Source organism: Trichosurus vulpecula, chromosome 2 (genome assembly GCF_011100635.1).
Source record: "Trichosurus vulpecula isolate mTriVul1 chromosome 2, mTriVul1.pri, whole genome shotgun sequence".
NCBI lineage: Eukaryota > Metazoa > Chordata > Mammalia > Diprotodontia > Phalangeridae > Trichosurus > Trichosurus vulpecula.
In genome coordinates this window covers 65484633-65501642 of record NC_050574.1, presented here as the reverse complement: position 1 = coordinate 65501642, position 17010 = coordinate 65484633, and the positions used below count along the sequence as shown (strand labels likewise).

General features: G+C 45.0%; 1 protein-coding gene across 1 annotated transcript in view; it reads left to right on the top strand.

Annotated features, from left to right (window-relative positions):
* LAPTM5 (lysosomal protein transmembrane 5) overlaps positions 1-6628 on the top strand; it is a 45610-nt gene extending 38982 nt beyond the window's left edge. Inside the window, exons 5-8 of the mRNA XM_036747755.1 lie at positions 1963-2088; positions 2290-2385; positions 2773-2865; positions 5703-6628. Of these exons, the coding sequence (XP_036603650.1) occupies positions 1963-2088; positions 2290-2385; positions 2773-2865; positions 5703-5780 (393 nt within the window). The 3' untranslated portion in view covers positions 5781-6628. The remainder of the gene's footprint in view (positions 1-1962; positions 2089-2289; positions 2386-2772; positions 2866-5702) is intronic.
* The last annotated feature ends 10382 nt before the right edge of the window (positions 6629-17010 follow it).

The following is a 17010-nucleotide window of genomic DNA, read 5'->3' as shown; positions in this document are numbered from 1 at the left end:
ACACCCTTTTTGTTTCAATCCTTGTTCTTCAAAATCTTTTTTAAAACGCCTTAATTAAGCAGCCAGGTGGAGTCCAGCATTGAGGCAAGCAGGGATCCATCATAGCTCAGCTCTTTTCTGTTCAACATTTTCAGCCGTTCCTTTGATGGAGGCATTGATGGTCTGTTTGTCAGATCTTCGGATGGCCCAAAGCCAGGAGGGACAGCTAACATGTTAGATAACAGAATTAGGATGCAAAAAGACTTTGGCAGGCCAGAATGATGGGCTGCTTTTAATGACAGGAAATTTAACAGGGATAGATGTGAAGCTTGACATTTGGGTTAAGAAGAAAATCGGCTGCACAAATATAGGATTGGAGGGGTGGGAAGTGGGGAAGTGGTGTGAGGTTAAACAGTAGTCATAAGACCTGGGGTTTTAGGTGGCTATAACCTCCGTATGAGTCAACAGTATGCTTTGGAAGCCCTAAAAGCTAATGTGATCTCATGTAGCAATGGTAGAGGCGCAGCGTCGACCACAGCTGGTGTGCACTGGATTCAGTCTTAGGCACCAAAGATATCCAGAAGACTTGAGGCAGGTAGAGGGCTCCATAGGGCACTGAATGTGGGGCCTGGAGTCAGGAAGACATGAGTTCAAATTTGACCTCAGAGATGTACTAGCTGTGTGACCCTAGGCAAGTCACTGAATCTTTGTTTGTCTCAGTTTCCTGATCTGTAAAATGGGGGTAATAATAGTACCATCTTCCCAGGGTTGCTGTGAGGATCAGATTGTAGAAAGTGATAGCACAGTGCCTGGCACATAGCAGGTCCTATCTAAATGTTGGCTATTATTTAGAACAACACGGACCAACTGCATCACATCCAAAAAAGAGTGATCAAAATTATGAGAGCCCTGGAAACCGAGGTCCCCTAAGGATCAGTTAGCCCCCCAAAAGAGAAGACTTGGGGAGGCAGAGCTGGAAGAGACTGCCCGACAGCAGGCATTGTAGGCTTGTGCCACCACCTGCCAGGCTTTGTTACTGCTTTTTAGGTGTAGGTTAGTAAAACTAAGCTGATTACTGGCTCGTTAAGTGCCACTCCTGCCCTTTCCACTATTATCTGACAGATAGGCATGCCTGAATGGTAGTCACAAAAGCTAGCTAGCATTTACATAGCATTTTCAGGTTTGTAAATCGAGTTATGAATGTTACCTCATTTGATCCTCACAACAACCCTGAGAAGTAGGGACGATTATTATTATTATTATGAACATAATAGTCCATTTTTGTTGTTATTTGGTCATGTTCAACTCTTCTTAACTCCGTAGACCATAGCATGCCAATAACGCCCATGGAGGTTTCTTGGCAAAGACGCCGGAGTGGTTTGCCATTTCCTTCCTCCAGCGGCTTGAGGGAAACAGAAGTTAAGTGACTTGCCCAGGGTCACACAACTAGTAAGTGTCCGAGACCAACACTCTATCCACTGAGCCACTTAGCTGCCTCCAAGCCCATCTTACAGATGAGGAAACTAAGGGAAATGGAGGTCAAGCAACACGGGGTCAGACGGCTGTTTAGTGTCTGAGGTAGGATTTGAGCTCAGGACTTCTTGACTCCAAGTCCAGCTCCCTATCTAGCTGCTCCATTGGCCTCAAAATCCAAAAGGGTGGCCTTCCCATAGCCAGGAGGAACAAGGAATGTAGCATGTTTTCCCAACCAGCTATGCTTTCTCTCTGAAAAACAATTCTTTATTAAAACAACAACAAAGCATAACATCTTATCACTGTGTTTGAATGAATGTGCAAGTAGAACAAGATTCAAAGAAATACAATACTCAAGTACAGTTAAGTACCTTTCTGACTCACCTTCGAATCATTTCTACATGCATTTATTGAGTTTCTACTATGTGCTTATAGTTCATTCCTGGTCCTGGATTAGTCTGTCAAGTAACGCCAACCCACCAACCTTTCTCTTCTTCCTTCCTCCTCCAGAAAGGGCCCTTCAAAGTCCCCCTCATGGCTCTGCAGTTGCTGGATTTCTGTCTCAGCATCCTGACCCTCTGCAGCTCCTACATGGAGGTCCCTACCTACCTCAACTTTAAGTCCATGAACCATATGGTGAGTGGGATTGATCGCTGGTGGATTTTAGTGTTAATCTTGGTCTGAGCTACTTAGGATGTCGATGAAATAGACATCCACCCCCTAAGGTGCTTAGGAGTGGAGGAGATGCTGGGTTGGAAGTGATGGTAGCTCAATTCAGGTTGTCAGATGGTTCCCTAAAATAACAGTCAATGACATCTGTCCCTGTGACTCTTGCAGAATTATCTCCCAAGTCAAGAAGGCATAACTCAAGACCAATTTGTCAAGCTGATGATTGGATTCTCCATTGCATTCATCATTGTCCTTATCTTGAAGGTATGTAATGTCCCCCTTTGTCTTTCCCTTCTCTCTTCCCCACAGCTGCTTAGGGTATGTGTTATAGAACTCTCAGTCCCAGGGCTCTGGACTGCTAGGGCCCGAGGGTAGCTCATGGCAAATTATGGAAACTGGCAAAATTTATCTTTGGTACTCCTTGCCTCTACCTCCCCTTTTGACTTTCTGTCCTCCTTCCATCTCCTACCAACCCAGGGAGCCAAGGACTCTCATAGTATTCTGGATCTCTCCTATTTAGAAAATTATTGATCTAATAAAATCAATTCCATTGAGGTATTAGGGACTGAATGTGTTCCCTCTCTCTCCCACCCTCAGCATGATGTGGGGTTTTGTGATTTGTACTCTGAACTCCAGTCTATTTTTTTTCAGGTCTACATGTTCAAATGTGTTTGGAGATGCTACAAGTACATAAAATCCCTAAATAGGGCTGAGGACAAAGCCAATACCAAGATCTTCCAGAAGGTGAGCACTTAGCTTAAGCTGTAACTAGATTGTGACAATGAGGGTTTTGCTTTAAGATAGAGACATTTACTGGGTGTGTTAACACTTTCAAAACTGTAACAATGTAAAAAAAATATGGTAATTAGAACATAATTAGCAAGAAAAATCAGTCAAAATGGGTTGCTACCTGGTAGCAGTTTCTTCCTCTCAGTGATTGCTGGCTAATTAAATTCCTTCCAAGCCTGACCTCCCCCTCCTTTCCTCCCTTACCCCAGGAGCCTCAGTCTCTTCTCACCCTCCTACTTCAACTGAATTGAGGACATGGTTGGTGCTGCTTATCCTTGGCATGGAAATGGCTAGTTCTACCTCTTCTAAATTTGACCTCCTGGAACTTTGGGGGAAGGGAGAGAGAGATTGCTGGAAAGCCAAAGTCAATCTCTTTTTTTGAGGAAATTGGGGTTAAGTGACTTTTCCAGGGTCATATCGCTAGCATCTGAGGCCACATTTGAACTCAGGCCCTCCTGACTACAGAGCCAGTCCTCTGTCCACTGTGCCACCTAGCTGACCCTGAAGTTAGTCTTAAAACAAGATTCAACCAGTGTTTCCATCTGTTTCCCAAAAGTGCTGGCCCCACCTACATTTTTGGTGTCCTCCCTATGGAGCAGCCAAGTGACTTAGTGGCTAGAACACTGGGCCTGGAGCCAGGAAGATCTGAATTCAAATCTAGTCTCAGACACTAACTAGCTGTGTGATCTTGGGCAAGTCACTTTGCCCTGTTTGCCTCAGTTTCCCTATATGTAAAATGAGCTGGAGAAGTAAATGGCAAACCACTTTGGTATCTTTGTCAAGAAAACCCCAAATGGGGTCATGAGGAGCCAGATGTGATTGCAATGACTAAATGGCAACCACTTCCTGACTCCAGGTCCAGTGCTTTATCCACTGTACCTATAGCTGGACACTTGTAATTGTGAACTCTCTGATCTAAATCTCCCTCTCTGGAGGTTCCATCCATTGCTCCCTGGTTTGTCCTCCAAATACTTGAAATAAGCATTTGCAAATTCATAGTTCACAGAGCTAGAAGGAAATCTGCCTCTCAAGCCAATGATTTTCCACTACACTGGACTGTCTAATACAGACCCCGGGCTGAATAACTGCGGATCCTCACTTAATAATGACTTCCTTGGTCCTGTTTTCAATTTTGAAAACCAATTACTTGGATGAATGAATAGTTGACCTGGTTATTCAATCTGCTGGGGACATAAAGATTTAAGCAATAGCCTATATGTTCACTCCCAGATCTCAACAGGTTGTAATGCACGGGGCACAGCTGACAAAATAGAATTTAATGGGGATAAGTGCAAGATTCTACACTTGAATTATTATTGTTTTTAATAAACTGCACATATATACATATATTTGTGTATAGGTATATGCATACATATGTGTATATATATGCATACATACTATATACACACATACATATATACATAAACACGTACATACACACATATATACATATATACGCACATACGTATACACACATATGTATATATATGTATATATGTATGTATGTATGTATGTGTGTATCTATCTATCTATCTATCTCTATATATCTATATATCTATATATATATATATATATACACACATACACATAGGATTAGACTTATTTTCCTTGGCCTCAGAGAGGGCAGATCTGGGAGCAAAGGGGAGACACGGGTGGGGAGGGGGGCCAGATTTCAGACCAATTGAAAGAAGACATTTCTATCAAAGAAAAGAAACAAATCCAGGTGTGCTAATAATGGATTTCTGAGGGGGTGGAAGTGACTAGAAAGCAGTTCATGGGGAAAAAATTGGGGGCTTTTTTGGTGGATTGCAAGAGTTTGGTATGAGTCAGCTGGAACATGGCAGCTGAAAGGGTGAATGAAATTCAGGCCTCCCCCATATAGAAGTGAGCAGTTGCTAGTCATTTCTCTTCTGCTCTGGTCAGACCACTTCTGGAGTATTTTTAGTTCTGGCCGCCACATTTTAGGATAGATTTTTGACAAAGTAGAGAGGCAGGGGAAGGAGGGCAAGGTAATGAAGGGCTCTCAGACAAGTTTGTGCGGCTAGGTGGTGCCATAGTGCACAGAGTCAAGAAGACCCAAGTCCAAATCCAGCCTCAGACACTTACTAGCTGTTTGACCCTGGGCAAGTCACTAACCTTGTTTCTTGCCTCAGTTTCCTCATCTGTAAAATGATTTGGAGAAGGAAATGACAAACCACAATAGTGTCTCTGAGAAGAAAACCCCAAATTGGGTCATGAAGACTGACTGACTGAGCTGAAATAACTGAACCACATCTACAATAGGAGAAGTTATATGTGTAATGGTTTTAGGAAGTGGGGGGTTTTCTTTTCAAAGAGAGAAGACTAGAGAAAAGGCAAGACTGGGGTCTCCAAGTAGTTAAAGGGCTATCTTTATGGAAGGGGGATTCGGTTAATTCTGCCTGGCCCTAGAAGGCAGAAATAGGAAGAACTTACAGAGAGGCATAGCATGAAGAAAAATACCGTGGGTATGTAGTAGGCACTTAAGCAATGCTTGTTGACTGACTGACCACGCAATGGGCTGCCTTGAAAGGTAATGAGTTCCCTGTGAGTTGAGGTCTTTGAGCAGAGGCTGGATGATGACTTTTGGGGGAGGTTGGTGTTGGAGAGAACACTCCTGATCACACACGGGGGTCCCTGAGGTCTCTTCCCACCCTGAGGTCCTGGGATTGTCTAGGAATTTCAGGAACTGGGCCCCAGCTGGGGAGCAGAGCCCTGCTACTAGTCCGGCTTCTTTGCATTTATCACCCACCTGACTCTTCTCTGCCTCCTAGGTGCTCCTGCCCACCTACGAGGAAGCTGTGGCGATGCCTCCCAAGGAGCTGGCCCCGCCCCCCTACTCGGCTGTGTGAGCCACATCGCTCCCTCCTTCCCTCGGCCAGGTTGCTGCAGATGCTTCTTTTTGCTTTAAGTGGCCCCCAGTTACTGTCTGGCTTCCTCCCAGATGTGTTTGTTTTCCTACCAACCCCAGCAGAACTCTGGTCTCTTTCACCCCTTCAGAGTCTGTAACTGATATCCACCAGGAGGAGGAACAGTTGTGGCTGATGCTAGAGGGGACCTTTCATATCATCTGGTCCAAACCCTCTTGTTTTAAGGATGAGGAATCTCGGGCCCAGAAAAGGAAAGTGACGTTCCCAAAGTTGTACAGATAGTGAATGGTGGAGCTGGGATTATGACCCAGATCCTTTGACTCTAAATTCAGCGTTCCATCGGCATGGTGCCGTGCTGCCTCCTAGGTGAATCCATTGGACAATTTGGTTGATAACTGAATGAGTCAGGTCAGCCCCACGATGCTTAATTCGGTCAAACAGCTTTCAATGCAGTCAAACTGTAGTGAATGAGTCAACCAACGGCCGAGCCCTGAAATTCATCTGTTTTGCTGCTTCACTGAATGCTTGGGGCAGTGTCCTCACCATAATTTCAGTGGTTGTGGGGTCTGGAAGGCTCTGGACCAGAATCATGCCCCCTCCTCCCTTCAGAATCACTTCCCTGTTGGCTACTGCTTCTGATGGAGGTTCTAGAGACCTGGGTGCCGACCCCTCTGATGGAGCCTGAGAGGTGGGCTAGGTATGGGGAGCCCAGGTGAGCTGGGCCTGGGTGGAGGGCAAAAGGCTGGGTGGGCCAGGCTTCTGGGCCGGGTATAGTTGCTTTCCATATGTAACAGGGAAGAGCTTCATTAAAATTGCATTAAAGCTTTCTCTATGACTGGTTCAATTCTTTTTTTTCCTATTTGTCAAATCTTTATTGGGTAAGTGGGAAAGATTGGCAGGGTCCAATTTAGTCCTTCTTGGCGGCAGCCCTCCTCATGGCAGCTAGGATGTTGCTGAGCTCCTCTCTCTCCCTCTTGGCTTAGATGTGAGTTCCCACCCTTTTTTGTATGAACTTAAGGACTCTCTTATCCTTAGAGACCTTTAACAATTCCATGGTGCACCTCTGGTAAGGGGCAAATCCACACACTTCCCGGATCATACCTCTCACAAACTTGGTGTGTTTGGTTAAGCGCCCACGGCAGTGGCAGTGTCTTGGCTTCTAAATGTTTTTGGTAACTTTGTGGCCCTTGTGGAGGCCCATGGCCATGGGGTTTCGGATGGCAGCCCAATGGCAGCCACAGCAGAAGAGCTACTGGCTCAATTCTTGAAGCGTGAACATTCTGGGGGGTGCTAACTTGTCTTAGGACCTGAAACTCCCACTCCCCTCCCTCTCTGGGGCCCTTCTAAGATACTTATCACATGCATAGAACCTTGGAGATGGGGGTGGGGGGAGGAAGAGATCAGAGGGAGGAGGGATCTTCTTATTGGCTGAAATGATTTCTTTCTGCTCTGATTCACACATCTATATCGCTTAATACCTTTGTGACCTTGGACAAGTCACCTGGCCTCTCTGATCCTCACCAGTAAAATGAGAAGGATCCTATGAGCATGGAATGTCAGAACTGGAAGAGACCATCTAGCTCAGCCCTCTCCTTTGGCAGAGGAGGATAGAAGAGGGAAATGATTTACACAAGGTCATGCAGCAAGTTAAGAGTACAGGAAATACTAGAACCTAGTTGTGGGGTGGTTATTATCAGACTAATTCCTGATTATTCCTCTGCTTGAACTCTCACTTCAATTCAACACATATATTAAGGCAGCAAGGTGGTATAGTGACTACAATGCTTGGTTTAGGAAGACTTGAGTTCAAATTTGATCTCAGACAATTTCTAGCTATGTGACTGTGGGCAAGTCACTTAATTTCTGTCTGCCTTGGTTTTCTCAACTGTAAAATGAGGATCATAATGGCACCTACCTCCCAGGACAAATGAGATAATTTTTAAAGTGCCCAACACACAGTAGGTACTTAAAAAATGTTTGTTTCCTTCCTTCATAAGTGAATTGCAAATATGTCACTTTGTTGGGCACTGGGGATGTACAGATGAAAAAAGGGGTAGTCCCCTCCCCCAGGGAGCTTATATTTTGCTTGGGATTGGGAAGGATGGCATGTACATGGACAAGCATAATACAAGGTATCATCTGACAGAGGGAAAGGAGAGAGCCAAGTAAGAGGCTCCAGGAAAAATGGAGAAGGGACATTGTCACTAAAGGGGTGAGGGTGGGGACCAGGGCTGGCTCATTACAGAAGAGGAGCCATGTGAGATGAACTCTGAAGTAAGAAGGATTCTGAGAGGTAGCGATAAGGAGAGAGCATTCTCCAGGCGTGCTGGTAGCTTGTGCAAATGCATTAAGGAAGGAAATGGAATGTTCATGCAATAGCCGTTAGTCCAATCCATGCAGGGGACATGGAATTCACGAAAAACACTAATGTGGAAGAAGACTGGAAAGTTAGGTTGGACCCAAATTATGAGGGCCTACAAACAGGCTAAAGAATTATTTTTTTTATTTTACCCTAGAGGTACTGGGGAGCCATGGAAAGTTTGAGCAGAGGACTCACACTGTAAGAACTGGTCTATAGGAAGAGTAGTTTGGCAGCTGTGTGAAGGATGGATAGGAGAGGGGAGATGTTGGAAGACCATTATTAAGGAGGTTAGTACCATAGTACTGCTGAGAGGTGACTAGAGCTTGAACTAAGGTAATGATTATGTGAGGGGAGAGAAGAGAATCAGTAGGAGTCGGCAACTGATTAAATGTCAAGGGTGAGGGAAGGAAGGAAGAAATAAGCTCTTATTAAGGGCCTATTATGTGCCAGGCACTGTGCTGAGTATAAGTATTATCCCATTTGATCTTCATGATAACTCTAGGATGTACGTCCCCATTTTACAGGTGAGGAAACTGAGGCAGACAGAAGCTAGGTGACTTTCCTAGGCTCACACAGCTAGTTTCTTAAGGCCATCTTTGAACTCAGATACTCCTGATTTCAGGCCCAGGGCTCTATCCACGAGCCACCTAGATGCCTCAAAGGCAAAATGTAAGATCAAAAACGATTTGGAGGTTTTGAGCCTAGGTGACTGGAAAAATACTGGTGCCCTCAATGGGAATAAGAAGGTTGTAAGGAGGGCTAGGGTTAGGGGAAAATAATTTGGTTCTTTGATGTGTTGAGTTTGAGGTGGAGGTAGGAGGCTGGGTGGAGATGTCCAATAGGCGGCTGGAGATGAGACCCCAAAGTTCAGAGGACAGAGACATAGGGCTGGAAGGTCTTTGAGTAGAGAGGAGAATTGAATCCGAAGGAAATAATGGTATCACCATGGATAAGGAGGTAGAGAGAGGAGAAGACCTAAACAGAGCCTTAGAAGACAGTGCAACTTAGATGGTGGGAGATCAATGGAGATTCAGCAAAGAAGACTGAGAAAAAGTGGTTAGAGAATGAAGGCGGGGGAGGGGAGAGAGAGAGAGAGAGAGAGAGAGAGAGAGAGAGACAGAGAGAGACAGAGAGAGACAGAGAGACAGAGAGAGACAGAGAGAGAGAGACAGAGAGAGAGACAGAGAGAGACAGAGATAGAGACAGAGAGACAGAGAGAGACAGATAGACAGAGAGAGCGAGACAGAGGGACACAGACACAGAGACACAGAGATAGAGACAGAGAGAGATAGAGAGACAGAAACAGGGAGACAAAGAGAGAGACAGAAAATAGGAGAAGCACTGTGGAAGCCAAGGTGGGGGAGAGTATCCAGAACCACTAGGTTTTGTCAGCAGAATCTTGAGCTGCAGAAAGGCGAGGGAAGATGAAGACTGACAAAAAGGTCATTTTTATTAAGCAGTTCAGCGTTTTCCATTGAGCAGTTCAGTCATGGAACGGAGTCAGATTGCATGGGGATGGAGAAGGAGGGGGTAATGTGGAGCTAAAGAAATGAGTGTTGACTATTATTTGTATGAGTTTGTCGGTGAAAGGGCCCCTAATGGAAGCAAGAGAGCTTGAGGGGATTCCAGGGTTAAGAGGAAGAATTGCTTTTTTTAATTTTTTGTTTTTTAGGGTAAGGGGGATCTGACCATGTTTGTAGGCGGTGGATAAACAGAAAAGAAAGAGAAGGGCGTAAGTGATGGGGCAAGCATCCAAAGGGGAGGGAGGGGAGTTGGCAAAAGGGGGAGTTCAACTTGGAAAGGGAAGCGTCTTACCCTCTGAGACTGGAGCAGAAAGGTAGAGGGAGCATGGGTGAAGGCGGAGGGGCTTTGAGCAAATGAAATAAGAGGCTCACATTGCCATCTTCTCTCGACTCTGCTAATTTTCTGCATTGTCCTGCTCACCAGCCTCAGAATCTTTGCCTTAGTTTCAGAAGCATGGAGTAGGGGGTGGGAATACCTGCTCTGGTGGCTGCCATATTTGTCATGAGCATGAAGGAGTCACCCAGGCCAGCAGAAACATTCATTTCTCTTCCTCTTGAGAAGAATGAAGGACTGAACTTGCATATATTGAGTCCAAATTTGGAGAGATATCATATGTCGGCTCATTCATTTATACATTCATTCATTCAACAAGCATATGAAATGCTCACCATTTGCCAGACACTGTGCTAAGCCCTGGGGATATAACCACACACATCCACAGAGTCTCTGACCCCAAGGAGCTTACATTCTACCTGGAAAAAATAATGTACACGTAAGTCAGAGAAAAATAAAAATAAAATAGATAGAAATTCATTTTGGGAGACAAGCACTAATACCTCAGGGGATCAGGAAAGGCCTTGAATAGGACTTAGGATCTGACCTGGCTGTTGAACGAAGATCAAGGGGTGGACACAAAGCAGTTAGTTGGTATGTTTTAGGAATCCCACACCACTTGTGCAAAGAAACAAAAGTGAGAGATAAACCATCGTATATGGTGAGCCTCAAATGGTTCAGTTTGTCCAATTCAATCAGTGTTATTCAACCAACCATCACTGAGCAGCTCTGGTGTTCAGTGACAGAGATGGGGGAGGCAGATACAAGCAAGACAAGACACTTGAATAAGAGTTATATATGCCAAACAAAATAAATTATACAATATAGTCCTTACTGGCTTCTTCTCCCAATCTGGATCAAAACTTGCCCAAGACTGACGTTTTACTTCCTTCTATCGCTCTCTACCTTTGTCCCATGGAACCCTGCCTTTCTTCTGCCTTTGGTCCCCTTATAAGTTCCCCTCAGCTTGCCTTTCTGTTCCTTCCACAGGCTTCCCCTTCTAAGGTAAGAAGGCAACTTTTCAGTGGTCTCCCTTGGGGAAGGTCTAAGCCCCCAGACTTTACCTCTTGGTTCTGTCAGAATGTTTACAGAATTTTTTTAAGACAGCATGTTAAAAGCTAGAAGGGACATCTGAGATAGGGTCTATCCTTGTCAATTCACAGATGAAGAAACTGAGACCCAGAGAGGATAAATGACTTCGATAATAAGTTTGGGGTATTGGGAAGGGGCATAGGTAAGGTAAGAGGCAGAAGCAAGGATGTACATGGCATGGGCAAACACAATTAAGATGCTGGCCTGGCTGGAGCGGGGCTTGCATGAGTGGGATTCATTGAGTCGTACTTTCTTCCCTACTCAAAAGACTCCAAGTTCTTCTCCATAGCAGAGTCTTCTTTTATATATTTGCTGCATGAGACCTGGACAGATAGCACCTACACTCCCACTATGTCCCTCCACTTCATAGAACAACAGCCTTTACATTTGTGGAGGAAAAGCTATGCCCAAAGTCTGCACAGATGCTTCTGGAGAATAGCTAGGGCCCCTCTCCCAAGGGGCCCTTGTCTCACACTCCTTTGCTGGTATCTTCTGGAGCCCCATCTGGAACAATGGTGGAGTCTTTCAGCTTGGAAGGCCTTTGAACATATGTTGTTAGTTAGAAGGGAGAGAACTGAATGTTAGAGCTGAAAGGAACCTTCAAATAGAGTGTTGGAGGTGGTAGACACTTTGAAATGTAGAATATTGGGTTTGAAGGGACTTTAGTATGTGTAAGGTTAGAGCTAAGAGGGCCCTTAGAAAATAGAATATTAGAGCTGGGCGAGAACTTAGAACACAGAATATTGGATCTGGGAGAGAACTTGAAACACAGAATGTCAGATCTAGGAGGGAACTTAGAACATGGAATATCAGACCTGGGAGGGCCCTTAGAACACAAAATGTCTGAGCTGGGGTGGGGTGGGGCTTAGAACCCAGAATGTCAGAGCTGGGAGGGCCCTTAGAACATGGAATATCAGGGCTGGGAGGGCCTTTAGAACACAGAAAATCAGAGCTGAGAGGGTCCTTAGAACACAGGATGTCAGAACCAGGAGGGCCCTTAGAACATAGAATGCTGCAGCTAGAAGGGACCTCAGAACACTAATTTACAGAGCTGAATATATTAAAATGTGATGATGGAGTAGACAACAAGATTCGTTAGGGAGATTCAGTTTACTGGGCTTCACACCTCCGACTGCATTGTAGCCTATCTGGGCTTGGAAGAGTTCTAAACCAGGGGTCCTCAGGTAGATTTCAGGGAATTTGTGAACTTTAATGGGAAAAAAAATCTTTTATTTTCACTACTTTCTAACAGAAATTTAGCATTTCCCTCAGTTATGATTGCAGGCACAAATCTAATTCTGAGCCGGGGTCCATATATTACAGCAGACTGCCAGAGGGGTCCATGGCATCAAATAGATGAAGGTCTTTCCTAGAAAAATCTCTTCTTTTATAGATGAGGCCCAGAGGGGCTTCACTTCCCCCCTCCCTCCCCTTCCTGCCCCTGGATTATTGGATAGCCATTCAAGCTTCTTGATCCCTGGTCAGACCAAGGCTACAGTCTGGTGCTAAACAGCCAGGTGGAAAAGCATCTGGTCACATTGAGACCTGTTTTCTGAGCATTTGGCACCATGTAGCACAACTAAAGCCTTGATGGTTTTGATCTGGGTGGAGTAGGTCAGCGGAGGATAAGCTTAGTCTCCTGAGCCGAGGTCCCCAGGGGCCCATCTTTCTGGGGACCAGGGAAAGGATTACAGAGATTGTTGGACTCACAACCAGGCAGAACTGGACTAAGGAGATCATAGGTCTTCTAAGAACATGAAATTATAGGATTTCAAGAGCACCCCCTAGGAGCTGAGGATGGTCTGAGACTGAGAACTTGTAACTAAAAGGGAGTCCTGAACGTAGGTCTGTGGGGATTAGAGGTTGTCTGTGGGATGGGGATTTTCCTTGATTTATCCCATGGACTTAAGTGAGATTTACACACTCAGTAGCATCCTGACAAATTGGCTATTTTAAATCTTCCCACTCCTTAGAGAGAGTTAAGAGAGATAAATAACAGGCCCAATGAGACAAAGCTTGCTCAGGGACAGGCCCTGACACACCAATCCACAGATACATTCATCTTCCTAGACCCTGGATCCCCAGCACCCAGGGGATGTAGCTAGGTCTCTCTGAGCTGGAGGACATGAGGGAGGAAGCCAGCACCTGGGTCCTTAGATTCACTACACTCTATTTTCCCCAACACTAAGACCCTCAGTAGCCGGCCCCCATAATTCCTGTTCCCCTTTCCACCTCCCCTCCTCCAAGAATCACTCCTCTGGGGGCTAATGAGTAATAATGGGGCAGCCAGCAGCCACCTCCCCTCCCCGCTATCAACACCTTCTGGCCAGTTTCCTTTTTAGAGTTTCTGCCCTTCATGACTTTACTGCTCCTCTTTTTTTCTCTCCCTCCCTCCTACTTCTTCTTTCTTCTCTTTTTTCACATTTTACTCTCCTTTCCTTCTCCTTTTTCTCATCTTCTTTTTTCTTTTTTTACATTTTTATTCTCCTTTCTTCCTCCTTTTCTTCATCATCACTCAGGAACATTTTCATAGAATCATGGAATATTAAACCTGGAACAGATTTTAGAACAGAGAATGTCAGAGCTGGGAATTCCTCCTATTATATGACGTTGTTTGTCCAAACTTTGCTAGGCATATACTCTGTTGCTAGGCCTCTATTTGATGCACTTCCAGGTGAGGGAGACATGACAGAGTCTGGGTTCTGTTGGTATAACCTGCAAGAAACCAGGGTTACTCCCAAACCACAATGAGGCACCAGAATAGGACTTTAATGCATACCTTTAAAAATACAATTAATTTTTAGAATGATCAGTCGAGCGCCTGATAACTCCTTCTGCTCAAAGGGCAGGGACCCCTCACCCCCACCCCTAAGAACTGCTACTCTAGTTTTGAGATATTCTTTGGGTCTACATCCTTTAAAACCACATCTCATGAGCCCCCACTAGTGCTCCTACCTTTAATGGTTAGCCAAATGACACAATGAGTTCAAAAAGAAGGCTGTATGAGATCCCATAGAAAGGAAAGTAACAACAAAACACCCCCCCCCCCACAACCTAGGATGTACTCATCCACAAATACACAAAACATCAATAACACATTATTAATGCATATAGGGGACACACACAAACACAGAATTTGCAATCAAGGCAGCATTATCCCCAGCTCTGAGGACCTGAAAGATCTATTGATTGTCATTAATAATAAAAAAAATCTACCCTGGAATCTGATCAGTTTACCCAGAACTTATTCTTTGCTTAGATCTGGAATTTGTTTCCTGGTGTTTTTATTTTTAAAAATGTTTATGGAGAGGCTTACATGTAGGGAACATTGAGAAGTAACTCATGCCTTTGCAGCTGCAGGGCTCCTCATACCTTCTACACTGTCATTACACTGTTCCTGATGAGCCTGCGTTCCTCTGGGCTCAAAGTGTCCACACAACACTTCTTAGAGAGATGCTGTTCTGCTAGGCCTGGCTCCCCTAGAAACTGCTTATCTGAACACTGCTCAGATAGACACAGAGTTCTGTAGCAGACACACGATATCCATGGGATGAGTAGTCTCTTCGAGATGCTGCCTGACTGGATAATATTCAACCGGATCCATCGCTCCTTCAGTTCACAAGTATTTAGTAAGTGCCTACTATGTACCAGGGAGTGTGCCTGTTTGCTGGAGATATAAATATGATAAATGAAACAGTGTAATCCAAGAATTTATATCCTATTTCTTTGCTGTTTTCAACTTGGAGCTAGCTGAAATCCTTGGTTATCTGTTCCTTAAGAGGAGAGTGGACACTGCCATGCTCATTTCCCTCACAGAGGCTTCCTCTTTCCACCTCCACAGCTCTTTCAGAAGAGGCATTAAACTCTTGCCTGGGACAATCCAAAAAGGGCAGAAATCCTTGTCTGGGACAAGCAAACACACAAAAAAGCTTTCCCTCTGGTCTCATTTTGTTTTCTTCATCTTTCTCAGCCCCAGGCTCTTCAGAACAAACAGGAGAGTGCTCCCCATCCCAGGTAGTCAATACTGTTGGGCTTGTTTTTCCATTTGTACTAACTTGCTAGTTACTGACCTTGGGTTTTCTGTGGGCAACTCCATTCTGGCTCATGGTAAGCATTGCACATACTTCCTAATTCGAATATCTTCAGGCTGAATTTTAAGTCAGGCAAAGGTAATTTGCTTCATAGACACCCCAAAGCCCTAGGGTACGGGGTTCCCCAGTTTTTGAACCCTAATCCTCTTCTGTTCTTTGAGGTGGATGAATAGACAAGGAAAAGCTTCAGACAGATCAAGTCTGGGACAAGGTCATTGTCTCCTCTTCTTCCTTCCCAGTCAAATTTCTAGCCTTTTCATATGCAAATAGAGTCAGTCGAAAGCATCCTGGGGAGGCTTTGAGGCCGGTACTTTTGTCAAGAATGATAGCAATAATGAGGAGAGACAGCATATAATTCAAGGGATTCAAGGGTTCCTAACCTTTTTTATGTCATAGACTTCCCGCCCCCCCCTCACCTCCATCCCTCCCCGCATCCCCTCCCCTGTCCCTGAAGTCCAGTGAAATCTATGGACCTCTTCTCAGAATAGTGTTTTTAAATGCATAAAATAAAACACATAGGATTACAAAGGAATCAATTATACTAAAATAAAATTGTCAAAATATTAAAAAACCAAAACCAAAACCCATGTTAAAAACCCCTCTGCATACATGACCAGGCTTGGAGTCAGGAAAACTTGTACTGAATTCCTGCTTCTGATACAAACTAGCCGTGTGACCTTAGTCACACAAATGGAAACTTAAATCCCTTAGAGAGAGTCCTCTCTAGGACAATAGTTACAGAAGAGTTGCTGATTTTATTAGTAGAAGAAGTTTCCACACTGGGAGTTCCCTGTACTGCTGAAATCACAGGTCTGGACCAAAACAAAGTGTTCTTCTACTCACGAAGGGGCGGGGAACCTGCCTAGTGCCTTCCCTCTTAGACCATCAACAATTTATTCTGTCTATATCTTGTCTGTATGCAAATGTTTGCATGTTGTCTCCCCTATTACGATGTTGTTATTGGTCCTTCCTTCTCAAAGAGGACCAACGACATCAGGAGGGTGATGTTTTGACTTGCATGTGAATTGGATTTAAGTGAGGCAGAGCTGGGCAAAGTCATCAGCTTCACTGTCTCCTCCAGAGTCGTCAGAATCCAGTGGCAAGACACAGGGCAGGAGGACTGACTGATGGCCTCGCTGCCCCATTAGACTATGAGCTGCTTGAGGGCGGGAACTATCTCTTGCCTTTTTTAGTATCCCCAGCATTTAGCACCACTCCTGATACATAGTAGATACTTAATAAATGCTTGTTGACTAAAATGATGATGATGATGGTGACGGTGACAGTGATGGTGATGGTGATGGTGGTGATGATGGTGATGATGGTAATGGTGGTGGTGGTGATGATGGTAATGGTGGTGGTGGTGATGATGATGATGGTGATGATGGCAATGATGATGATAACATTTGCTGGGATGAGTCCTAGAGGCCAAAGCCCCTTTTGGAGACCGAGCTTTTGGAGGAACACCACTGTGTTGTGCATTCAGAGGTCCAGACAACTACACAAAACACACCATTCTGCTCCTGGGACTGAAGGTAGCCCCCTCAGGCCAGTTAATGTGGGACGAGACAGAATGTACAGCGGAGAGAGAGCTGCACGCAGGAGCCCAGGCCAGGGAAGGAAGAGGGGTGGGAGACAGGAAATAGTTTCGGTTTGCTGAAATGTTAGAACGGTCCTGGCCAGCCCAAGGTAAACGGAAGCTGCCTGAGATCTGTTCCCAGCCCGGCCAGGGGCCCTATCAATGCTGTGTTTGAGGCTGATACAAGCCTCCTTTGAAAGTGGCCCTAGCAGATGGTGGCTGGTGGGGGAT